General features: G+C 37.3%; 1 protein-coding gene across 1 annotated transcript; it reads right to left on the reverse strand.

Annotated features, from left to right (window-relative positions):
- Nucleotides 1–1,952: 1,952 nt before the first annotated feature.
- Nucleotides 1,953–11,580, reverse strand: LOC5519063 (succinyl-CoA:3-ketoacid coenzyme A transferase 1, mitochondrial). The gene is made up of 18 exons (XM_048729685.1): nucleotides 11,449–11,580; nucleotides 10,641–10,737; nucleotides 9,985–10,075; nucleotides 9,832–9,874; nucleotides 9,659–9,751; nucleotides 9,052–9,201; nucleotides 8,610–8,716; nucleotides 8,317–8,377; nucleotides 8,039–8,146; nucleotides 7,804–7,918; nucleotides 6,488–6,582; nucleotides 5,869–5,917; nucleotides 5,230–5,302; nucleotides 5,056–5,131; nucleotides 4,552–4,638; nucleotides 4,120–4,200; nucleotides 2,885–2,986; nucleotides 1,953–2,537 (listed from the first exon to the last, which is right to left on the reverse strand). The coding sequence occupies exons 1-18, from the start codon at nucleotides 11,536–11,538 to the stop codon at nucleotides 2,505–2,507; spliced, it is 1,551 nt and encodes a 516-aa protein (XP_048585642.1). The 5' UTR covers nucleotides 11,539–11,580; the 3' UTR covers nucleotides 1,953–2,504.
- Nucleotides 11,581–12,789: the final 1,209 nt, after the last annotated feature.

Below are 12,789 nucleotides of genomic sequence, written 5' to 3' on the forward strand. Positions count from 1 at the left end.
AGCGAAAAGCTGGATCCGTCCCTGAAGAGTTTTCAGAAGCGGATTTCCGTTAAATAAAACCTTTTAAAGAAGTAAACAAATTGACGTTTCAGTATTTCGGTTGTGACAATAATGTCACATTTTTGGATTTAATGTAAATTGAGATTGGTAGAATTGCTATTTCTTATGAAAAGCATACAGTCGGTTGTCGCATCTTTTAAATGAGTTTGGCGGTTTCGATTGCTTTATGAATATGAATCCAGGCAAAACGAATAGAAATGCAGACATTTTAGCAAGCGGTGAGCACAGTAGTGGCTGAGCAATGCAAATTGTGCACAGAGGTTTTAATCTTTAATTTTTAAACGAAGAGCAGTAACGGATCTAGGGGGGTGGGTTAAGGGGGTTTACCCCCCCTCCCCTTGGGCTGCCAGAAAACAATATGTCACCAAAAAAAATTACCCCCTCCCCCTTTTGTCACTGAGCCAACCCCCCCCCCCCCCCCCTTTAACGAAAAGCTAGATCCGCCCCTGCAGATTAAGCAGATTTTCTTACGAAAAGCATACAGTCAGTTGTCGCATCTTCAAAATGAATTTGGCGGTTTCGATAGAAAATCTGATGCATCTACAAACTTGCAGTTAGTGTACGTATTTTTGCAGGAACTTTGGAATGATTGAGCTTCTCACAAACTGTCACTCAATTCCTCTGCATCACAATTTTCCCACGATTTCCTTTTGCGTCCTTTTTCAAGACCCAGAATAATTGTGAAGATAGCGGTTGTCACACCAAGCAGAAGGAACACGAATCCAAAAGCAATAAAGACTTGAGTTAAACCAACGTCCAATTTCTTGCAGTAAAAATACTTGTTGTTAATTCCTTCACTACTACCATCGTTCTCTTTGAAATATTTCTCACATCGAAACCCAAGGTTTATGAATATGAATCCAGGCAAAACGAATAGAAATGCAGTGAGCAAAAGGCCCAAGAAACCAACATCCAGCATCTCGTTGTAGAATTGCAGGAATACTAAAATGTCCCGAACTTTCCACTTAAGATTCCTTAGTTATTATCAACGCACAATCGAAATGGGATGAATTTGCAAAGAATACTTAAAAACTTCGCTATTCTAGATTCGGCAAATAATTGACAGGAATTCGGTAATTTGAAATAGCATGTCTCGAGCTGGTCACAATCGGCTGTTAGGGCAAGTGCTATAAGCCCTATAATAACGATGATACTGCCGGAAACTCTTTAGTCTTTAAATATTTACATGCCATGTTATTACAGACACCATGCAAATGATTTGTATAGCCTATAACATATTAGATCGATTTCTCCTGAATAAAACTCAAGCTGCTCAAAAAGGTAATAGTAGTTTGTAAATTATTGAGAATGGAGTTTATTTTGCATGGTAGATATAAGTTTAGAATGAAAAATAGATATACAATAAAATAATGTAATATTAAATAACCTTGCAGTATAAAAGAGTAGAATAAATAATTGTAAGGTGTTCTGGGGGAGGTACAGAAAAGCCGGTAGTATTTAGATGAAGATTCACAAATGAATAAATGATCATAGAAATCAAGATAAGGACAATAATAGTGGAGCAAGTCACGAAACAGACGGCAGAGCATGCGCCGCCCCATGTGCCTTATTTTCCGCCAAAAACACTACTATCAGAAAAAGTGATTAGAGCTGGTGATAAAATAGTCATTTCGACTTGAATGCATTCGTATTTTTAGATCAAAGAGTAGTTGAAAATTCCACTATGAACATACAGCAGTGTTCCAGTAAAAAGAGAAAAGAGCGGGAAAATAACACTCACAACCGATTCCGGAAGCCATTAGAAAATTCTAAAAAGCTTTATACATACTTTATCGAAATTCAGAAAAACAATAAAGCCGATATACGAGCTTAAACATTAATTTCCCATTTGCCCCCCTTTTCACCCCATATGATAAAATATCAACAAAAAATCGCTTGAAAACATATATTTCACGCTCACAGAGATTCAGGTATAAATAGTAAAGGAACTTTATTCTTTCGAACTTTCAGCAAAAAAAAACTAGATAACTAGATATAGCATAATTCTGACAACACGTCATAGATCTGTCTTCTTGATTTCCGAAACAAGGCAGAAATACACGTGAACTATAATAATATAAAATCTATAAAACAGTGCAAGGAAGAGGTAGCTAGAAATAAATGACTAGAGCAATACTGCCACGACCTTAGTGCCTATTTATTCTGTTACACAGTTCGACTCATGCATGTTACTACGCAGTGATAACATCTAAGCTCCCCTATGTCGCAAACTCACCAGTTTTCCTGACTACCTCACGTCACTGTACATTTTCTACAGGCCCCTATGGCTTTTCATAGTTCGAGTTTTGAGGGAGAAAAAAGCCATTTGCCTTTCACAGGCTCTAAAGTTGACAGTAATCCCCAAACAGATAATCAACCCAATACGATTTTCTTTCTTGGATGATATTCATGTTTTCTGTTTACTTCCATGAAGTTCTATTCCTTTATTGTCCCATTTCCTTTAGATCAGGGGAAACCTATTAAACAAAAAAAAAACACATAAATTTCAGCCAAAATTCAGAATAACATATGTACTCTTTTTCTCTAGATAACGGAGCCACATCTAAGGACTCTGTACTAGGACCACTATGCATTACGAACTACTTTGAAAAGTAGAGACACACTTCAAGGATTTTACTTGAAAGGACGATATAGATAATGTATATATTTCTCAAACATATGAGATATTTTCTTTCAGGCTCTCGATTTAGTTCCGAGAGACAAAACATTACCTGAGATGAAACCACTAGGAATCATGGGAAAATACTTTGAAGCCACATCCGGGGACTGGTCTTCCTGTACCCTAAGGATCTTGGTAGCTTACCTTGAAGCCACACCCGGTTGAAGTCTGTACTTCTTGTATGGAGACCCCGGGCCAAAGTTCTGTCAGAGTAAGACCTTCCTCTGGGTCCACATCAAACACACACTGTTGATCAAACAAGACGTTTAACAGCGATGACCAAAAGTGGACTTAACTTTATGTACCATGAGTTCATGTGAGACATGCAAAAAGGTGCAATGCGCCGTCCTAGATGATGCAATAATAAATGAAAGAAAAGGGGGGTTTTCATTTATAGGGGGGGGGGGCTTGTGTGAGAAATGGGAGGTCCTGAAGCGTTTTATGGGCCAAAATTGGAATACCGGGTGGGGGCATAAAACTTCGCAAGGGAAGACATTAAAAACACAAGACTCTCGCACCTCCAATGTTAAAACAATTAGCGGTCCCTTACAATAATGACGGGTCACCGTAAGTGTAGTACAATAAACTGCTTTTTATATACATACTGAGAAATACTCACTTGAAAACATATTTAGTAAATTTTCGTTTGTTCACTGGTCTCAGCAAATCAGAAGCGCGAACGATGTGTTTTCACCGCGGTTCTGATTGGACGAACGATTCTTATTCAATCCACTTGAATTGCTTAAATCCGAACGCGGGGATACGGGTAGCTTTGCATGTCAATTTTGTTATTGAGCTCCATTAAGCGAGAGAAAAAAAAAAATTCTGTGAAAATTGAATACAAATCATTCAAAATGGAAGACAATAGATTTCCTACTCTCAATGGCATTGTAGAGGATTATGTAGAAATTCTTGAAAACAAGAATACAAAGGGAAAAACCCAGCGAGATGTAATAAGCTGTTAAAACACTATCTAACATCACAGTCTCGTGCGTGACATTAGCGAGACAGATTCATTTCCATGTAAGTTTCTGTCTGTCTTCGCAACTGAAACCATCGAACACCTCGGAGCCTCTGCAGCCAAGTCTAATAAAACGTTATGTAATAAGCATATTCATCAAATTTCTCAGTATGTATGTAATAAACAAAATACAGCCTGGAAAGTGCTTTTTACAGTTAGTATTCACTCGTTGTTTTGTATCAAAAAACCTCACTCGTTCATTATCATTATCATTATCATTATCATTATCATTATCATTATCATTATCATTATAATTATCATTATCATTATCATTATCATTATCATTATCATTATCATTATCATTATCATTATCATTATCATTATCATTATTATTATAAGGTGAAGAGTAATGTCATACCTTTTCTGTGATGATCATATTAACGCAGTTCTTCCCAGTAAGTGGGAGGGTGCATTCTTCTAATATTTTGTGATCGTTTCCCTGCAACAAAAATGCCCAACTTGGTCACTATTAAAATGTAAGTTAAATTCCCTTTTGAAAAAAAATCAGGCCGTTGCTGCTGTCAAGCCGATACTTTAACAAAAAATAAATGTTGGTTATGATCACTCAAGAAAGTTGTTATTTTTGTTGATTATGTCAATGTTGATGATGATGAACAGTTATCAGTCAGTTGCTGCTGTTGTAGATGGTGATGTTAACTAAAATGTTGGTTGTGACTATGGTAATAATAATAACATTGCGATTTTTGTATTTGAAAAGGACTATGTCAATAGTAACGATAATGTTGCTGTTTCTGATGTTCTTATTGCTGTTGTAATGTAGACACCTTACCTTAGCAACATGTTCCATGGTAACAATAACTCTCGAGGGACTGGACACTAGATCCATGGCACCACCCATTCCCTTTACCATTTTGCCCTGAGATGGAAATGACATTAGTGAGTCAAGCAAAACTCCCTAGGCAGTGCTGGTTACCCTACTTCAACTTATACAGTGACGTTTCTCTATAAATATCGAGACAGTACTAAGTGGCCGTTTAACAGAGTTTAACGCTTAATGGGGATTTAAAAGAAATGCAATGAAATTGGAAATATGGTACATTTTAGGATAAAAGCCACCGCAAAAAGTGACATTGTTCACTTTTTACCAAGGGTTTCTTAGATTTATTTACATTTTCTGGCCGCTTTGATAGAGGAAATAGTAAAAGTGAATAATATATTTCAAACTGAAAATTGTGGCCGCGTCCGCTTTATACAGGTTTAAATAGGTGTTTGAGGGACCAGTCTTACAGGACTTGAGATGTGTCCAATTAAGGTAACACAATAAACCACTTACCGGGATCATGTAATTAGCAATGTCTCCGAACTGTGACACTTGCATAGCTCCCAGAATCGTTATGTCAATATGCCCACTGAAAAACAATTGAAAAAAATAAAAAATAAAAACTGGAAAGTGAAAGCTATATATTTTTAGAATTCCAAAAGATCAAACATTTTTGCCATCAAGTACCCTCTTATCATCGCGAAGGACTCATCACTGGAAAAGAAGCTTCCGCCTGGTAAAACAGTTACAGTTTCTTTTCCTGTGAACAAAGCAAGGTGGATTAGGCCTTCCTAGGCAGGTAATGATGCAGGTGCATAAAATAGGACTTTCAGAAAGTCTTTACTATAAAATGCAAATGAGGCACTGGAGGCTGGGAAAACATAACAAAGCATTGACACCACATACAATATATTGCATAATATTAATAATATTGTATAATAAAAATATTGTAATATTAACAATATTGTATAATATAATTGTATAATATTAAAAAAAAAAATAAAAATGTTCTAAAAAAAGATAGTTTTATTACATGTACTTTTTAGGAGATCTCAATAGAAATTTCAATCTCTGTCATCAATATTTTCTATAATGTCCACGAGATCTATTTCGCAGACTTAAGAACGCGCGAAAATAAAGCAGAATAAGGTTGTAGTTAGCCATCACTACGATTCTAACAAGGCCTGAAAAATCATTGAACTTCATCATTGTGCTTCTTTCTCTATGGGGATAGGCTTTACCAAGATCATATGGAAGTAAATTAACATCTGCCCTATTACAATTACAAGGAATGACTTAATGACTAGTTTATGTGGTGGACTTTACCTGCATTTATAAGATCACCATCCTCGTCACCAGGTCGAGGGAAGGGCCCCTAGAGAAGGCACAAGGGTAGAGAATTATCTAGCGTTTGCATAAACATTTCATAAAAACTCTTGAAATTGGCAGTTTTTAAATGTTGCTGAAACATTCAAAACGTACTTAAAATTGATTGAAAAATCAACATTGCAAAACCACCGTCCAACAAAAACAGCACCATATACCTTGCTAAATAAGCATGAAAATATATGGATGACATTTTACGAAATAATTGTACTAATTTTTTTATTTCAAAATAATACAAAATTAACTCAGAAAGGAGGAAGGATGAAAGTTTCTAAAGTCCAAATTTTCGTGTTTCTAAATACTAGGTTTCTCTAAAAATCAATAGCCTGACCTTCTAGCCTGCGTAGCAATTCGTTGCTTTCGTTGCGTTTCTTTGCGCTGGAAACCCACAGAAACGCTTGCTACACAGGCTAGACCTTCTACTTCGACATAACGGGAATCCTGCTGTGCATATGACCAATGTTGTTCATATATGTTGATTGGGTTTGACAGAATAACTTCTTCTCCCAACAATCAAAGCCGGCGTACAGGCTATTGGACTCCTGCAATGACAACTCACCAATCCCATGATGCCATTTTCACTCTGCAACTGCACTGTTACGCCCTCTGGGATGAAATTACTGGCAAGCATTGGCATTCCAATACCAAGATTAGCTATCATTGGTCAAAGAGTTACTTTTATAATCTATTTTCCATGTAGGTTCCTGATGCAAGAGACAAGGCTACAGCAGAGGCTTTCTAACTCAAACTCTTCTAACTTGAACTGACCTCAAGTCCCCTGAAGGCTAATTTTCTGTAATTTCTATTCAAATAACCACATTTCCCAGACTTTTCTTCCATCTGCCCCACGAAAGATAAATAAAAGTCACTAAACGAAATCTAGGAAAATTCCAATATTTAGATAATATTTTCAGCAGTAGTACTGACGAAAAGCCATGCAAAAGAAATTAGCCGAACTTCGCTGAATTACCTCAAGCCCATCCGAAAACACCCGCGAGCCTCGCGGCCGAACTTCGCTGAATTACCTCAAGCCCATCCGAAAACACCCGCGAGCCTCGCGGCAGAACTTCGCTGAATTACCTCAAGCCCATCCGAAAACACCCGCGAGCCTCGCGGCCGGACTTCGCTGAATTACCTCAAGCCCATCCGAAAACACCCGCGAGCCTCACGGCCGAACTTCGCTGAATTACCTCAAGCCCATCCGAAAACACCCGCAAGCCTCGCGGCCGAACTTCGCTGAATTACCTCAAGCCCATCCGAAAACACCCGCAAGCCTCGCCGAATGATTCGGCAAATTATGGCACAGCCGAATTTCTTTTGTTTTCCACGCTTTCAAACTTCGGCGATTTTCGCCAAAGCGACGATTTTAGGGCGAACATATTCTAGCCGAATTTCGTCGTATTTCAGCTTCCCAAATTTCGAATGGGCTTATATTTACAACAGAAAATCCTTTGAATGTACAGATACTAATTAATGTATGTTGGCAGATTGGCACACAAGCTTTTGTCAGCGGGAAAAGGATATGATGATCATAGGGAAATCAAAACACGTAATTACACTTGAGAATACCGTTGTTCTTCTACATATGTGGGTATATTTTCTTCAAAAAGAACTCACAGGACTAAACACTCCATTACACGTCTTTGTCCAATTCTCATTTGATCGATTCATAGTCAACCCGAAAGAGCGCGACTCCGTCACATTCGCAGAATAAAGATGGGGATCGTTTGGTTCGTAATAAAATAGCTTCAAGACACCAACGCAAAATTTCAAATCTTGGCCAATGAGCAAGGTGGGGACTTAAACCCCTAGAACTCCCCTATGGATGTGCACAACTGACTTTCTTTTTAAACAAGTAATACTTGATAAGGATACCAAACATTCCGTCCTTGAATTCAAGAGCTGCTCTTTTGATGATTCTCTCTCTCATCTCAGCCGCAGCAGACTTGGGCTTGGAATCTCCAACATCATCTTTGGTCAGAGTGAGTCGCTACATAGATTACGAAATAAAGTTTTGTCTAACTTTCCTATACTGTACTCTGTAATACACAAGCACAGGTTTATACAAAAAATGAATAATTCATAAACAATAAATGGGAACCATTCTCACCTCAATTCTTTTTTCATATTTTTTTCCCTTGATGACACGGTCTACATATACACAAGACAAATGAACATCCTCTGGTGGGATTTCACCACTTTCAATTATTTCTTCTACCTGTACAAAATACCAAAGTAGAATGCAATACTTTTGAATATAATTCTGGAAAATATAAATATACATAGTTTTAAGTTATTCTTTATTTGAATGATTTCACAGATTTTAATGAAATTTTCTGACAATAAATATTATGTGGGTGGTGCTATAGTCTATTGAGATTAACATACCTCAGCAATGGTAACTTTTGCAGCTTTTCCCATTGGAGCATTGAAGTTCCTTGCTGATTTTCTATAAGACGGAACAAAACAGCCCAACATATAAATTTGTATGAATATGTTTACCAACGGTGACTATCCCTCCCCTATAGGCTTGTAATAATGCAACACAGTCACCTCTCCGCTGTCAAACAGAGTGATAATGTATGAAACAACAGTTTGCATTACAGTATTTGGCCTTCCCCAAAAAAGTTTTTTTATGCAAAAAGGATTAAAACTGTGGTTTATACCAAAAGATTTTTTACCTGAATGTCAAATTGCCATGCTTGTCAGCCTTCCATGCTTTAATAAGAGCATAATCGCCTGTGATTGCTTCCTCCATGATATAGTTTCGCCCATTAAAAACCCGTGCCTATAAAAAGAGTTTTCAATAAGCAACTTAAATGCAACATTAGATAAAATAATGACAATATCATATACTTTTTTAATAAATAACTTTGGATTATAGTACTTTCAATAAATAAATTTGGGTAGCTAATCACCCTACATAATCTCCTGTCTGTGACTTTCTTGACTAAAGAAAAACTTAAAGAACCTCACATTGGAACCAAGAATCTCACTCAGAACTCAGTGGTGGGAGGAACAAGGACTATAGAATGCCACTGCCAACTACGCCACCCAGAAGCACAAAGTTAAGAAATCAGAAAAAAATTAAGATAAAAAAATTTAAATCAAATAGCTACTAACCTCTCTCTCTTTGCTTGGAATTGCAATACTACCATCTGGTCCATATCTGATCGGGGCCCCGCCCTTATGAACCAAGGTGCCATATCCAGTTGCAGTGAAGAATGCTGGGATTCCGGCCCCACCTGCTCTGATCCTTTCAGCAAGAGTTCCCTGGAAAGGGAATGTCCTTGATATCAACCTTGACCATTATGTATGTGCAATCTTAAATCACATACTCAATGTCTTTAATACATTTGCTATATGCTATTGTTTAACAAGCTTAGCCAAAGGTTTTTTTTACTAACTTTCCACTGGAATAGGAGGGCTGATCAAATTGGAAATTAGTATCACTACAAAAGATAGTAACAGATGTCTAAGACACAATAGTCCAGTTTACAGGCAAGTACCTCTCTGTTCCCCTTTTAGAGCTACCATGTACAGGCATACTCTCGGGGAAACTAGGGAGCTAAGTAAAGAAAAAAAAAAGATAATTTGGATATCAACAAACTAAAATAATATAAATTAAAATAAACATACACATGCTACAGTAGGAGCAAGATTTCATGAAAAGAGATTTGGGGGTTTAGCAGGATGGAAAAAAAATATATTAATTTGGTTTAGTTGTCACCTGTGGAGTGAGCTCCACTTCAAGCTCTCCAGACATGTACTGCCGAGCAAATTCTGCATTTTCACCAACATATGAAGAAATCATTCTCTTAATCTAAAAAAATACAATACATACACATCAATAGAAACAGGTTGTACTGTATGGAAGACAAAACAAACAATAAACAAATGTACCTGCTTTGTTTGAAGAAGAAGTCCAAGTCCAAAATTGTCTACACTGAAAATGCAATCAATACATTTCAGATTGAAAGAGGGCTAAAAAGTTATGGTGTTATACTTTCTCTTCAAATAAAACATTTGTCTCAGTTGACCGTTATTGTACCTTACCCTGCATTGTTGCTGACACAGGTTAATCCCTTAACACCACTAGTATTCAAGGCGATTATCAAATTCTCAGGAATGCCACACAGACCAAATCCTGCAACAACAGTACCAGTATTCAGCAAATGGATATTTAAGAAGGACCCACGGTCTGAAAGGCGTGGACCTGGTCCAAGTTGCCATTCAGCTAGACCACGTCATGTGCAGAGGTCCGTTAATATAGAAACAGCAGAGCCGTAGGTTAACTTTGATCATTTCAAAGTTGATGTTCTGTATACACAAGGCAATAACGTTGCGCTTCTTCACAGTGGTCTTTGACCATCACAATAAAGAATGGAAATTTGGTTGTCTTTGCACTATTGCTTTTCAAGACATCATTTCAAACATCATCACATCTCTTTTGCCTCTATTTATGGAGCTCAACACAAAACAAAGTCCAGCAAGAATGACGACTTGGACCAGGCCCACACCTTTTATACCGCGGGTCCTTGTTTAAACCAAAAATGCACTACATTGGAGTGTAGGTACAGGGAAAAATGCCTCTGGGTAAATTATTCAAATTCTTTGTATTTTGCTTCAATAAGATGATACCCCCAGTTTTTTTTCTGTACTGTTAGGGTGTTGAAAAATGCATACTTATATAGTTTAAAAAAAATACTGACCTCCTACCAATAGCTTGCAGTTGTCAGGAATATCTTTAATGGCTTCATCAGGTGTGTTATAAAACTTGGCAAGTTTTGACCGACTTGTTGATAAACTCTTGAAAAAATAAAAATGAAATAATAAAATGCTGCTACCCTATTAATTTAAATATAGTTTTAGATAATAAAATAATCAACACCTTTATTTTTATTAACTATGTTGCCAATTTTAAGAGAAAATGCAAGGATTTTTTCAGTTAATTGCTAATTACTTTTTGTTTGAGAAGGTTAAAAGAGGCTAGCTTGCCTGTGACCAGGTTAAGATGTTGTACTTTTCATTCTGTTCCCAAATAATATATTCCCTTGCGGACATTATGTATTACAAAAAGTAAATAGGTGTAAACTGGTTGTAAAAATCACTTAAAGGCTAAAAAATTTCAATACTTCAGGTATAGAGGATATTAAACTTAAATTGGGCCCCAAAACTTCTATTGTATCATTTTAATTTCCATAACATTTCCTTCAGCCCATATTAGATCACCATCATCGCACCACGCCATTTCTGCTTGTATGTGGAAGGAGAAAAAATGAAAAAAATGTAACTTTCAAAACAAGGGAAAACAATTCTCACGACAAAGAAGTGATCATTACCAATAGAAATTCAAAATTGCGATTGAATACTTTTAGGATGTCACGTACTCAACATGTTGTTGTAAGATACTATTTACCTTCAAGGCACGCAAGCCTGAAACAGTTTTTTAAAACATACGCTTAAAAGCGAGATTCCAGATAAAATCAATCATATCGAAGAAAAAATGAATTTTCTTACCCTCGAAACATTTGAGAAGAATATTCTGTTATTAAAAGTCCGAAAGCCGGCACCACGAGAACAACACAACCTGATCGAAGCCATGATCATCAACAATAACTCCCAGGCGTGCGTCTACCGAAAGACGGCTGTATGATGGTCAGCGGTTAAGAAACCACAGAAAACCCGTGAATGTAAAATCCGTCCAACTTAGGCAGTTTTCACTTTTTGGGGAATAAAATAACTGAAAAATTGAAAGAAAAAAATTCCTTCTACCAGTACATCTCGAAAATACATTAGATGCTACGGAAAGATACCTATAAAATTGCTGGAAAATTATCAATTTCGCGGTAACAAACACAAAGAAAACAAGATTGATACGGTTCATTTTCGGCAAATTCGACTGCCCCCCCCCCCCCCCCCCTCCCACCCGCTAGACGGTCTGGCGCGCATCGTATCGCGTGGGGTCATTTGCTTACATTCCAAGTGCCTGTTTTTTGATGTTTTTTTTTTGTCTAAAACGAGCGCATGAACCATCCTATTTAGATACCGCACATTTAATCATAGTCCAGTTACTTATCTTGTTTCTGAGCATAAAAGATATGTACGTGCGCGACATAACACAGGAAAACTAAAGACTAAAGGCGGCAACGCGAAAATATGTCATATAAACGTGCGCGACTTAGCAAAGTGAGCAAAAGGCTGAAGGCGGCAATATATTATACCTAAGTCACAGTGAGCTGTGCATGATGACGAAATTACCACACCACTATAGCAACACGCTAATTCCCAAGAGACGCAAGCGTCAAAAAGACCCCGATATTTTTCAATCAATGAGCTGTGCGTGGCGTAACCGACTAAGACAGGCCTGGGATCGTGGTTATCCTTATTAATGCGCGGGTACCTCAGGTTCCTTTGTTTTGTACAGTTTGCTAGATAGCGGTGCTGGGACCGAAATCTCCAGCCTAGCCGTAAAGCTTTAGCTGCCATACGGGGTTTCAGCGTATGTCTGGAAGTAGGGTCTATTTTTTTTTTTTCGCTCGTTTCATCTGATCTGAGGAGGTTCGATCCTCGCGCAATTGGCTCTACCTTTTTTTTCTTTGTTACTTATTATTTTCTTAGACTTTTCAAAGTAGGACATTTTATTGAGCTCTTGACAAGGTTTGAATAGCAAACTGCCTCTTTATGGATTTTCACGGTTGACAGAAAAAGTAAATATTAAGAAAATCAATATTAAGAAAAACATTTTTTTCAAAATTTTCAGTTTCTTATTCGCCCGAAAAATGAAAAAAGAATAGCTGAAATTGATTCCTCTTGGATCTGCCACTTACAATCAATACCTAGAGTCGAGGAGACGTCCTA

The sequence above is a fragment of the Nematostella vectensis genome, chromosome 1 (genome assembly GCF_932526225.1).
Source record: "Nematostella vectensis chromosome 1, jaNemVect1.1, whole genome shotgun sequence".
Lineage (NCBI taxonomy): Eukaryota > Metazoa > Cnidaria > Anthozoa > Actiniaria > Edwardsiidae > Nematostella > Nematostella vectensis.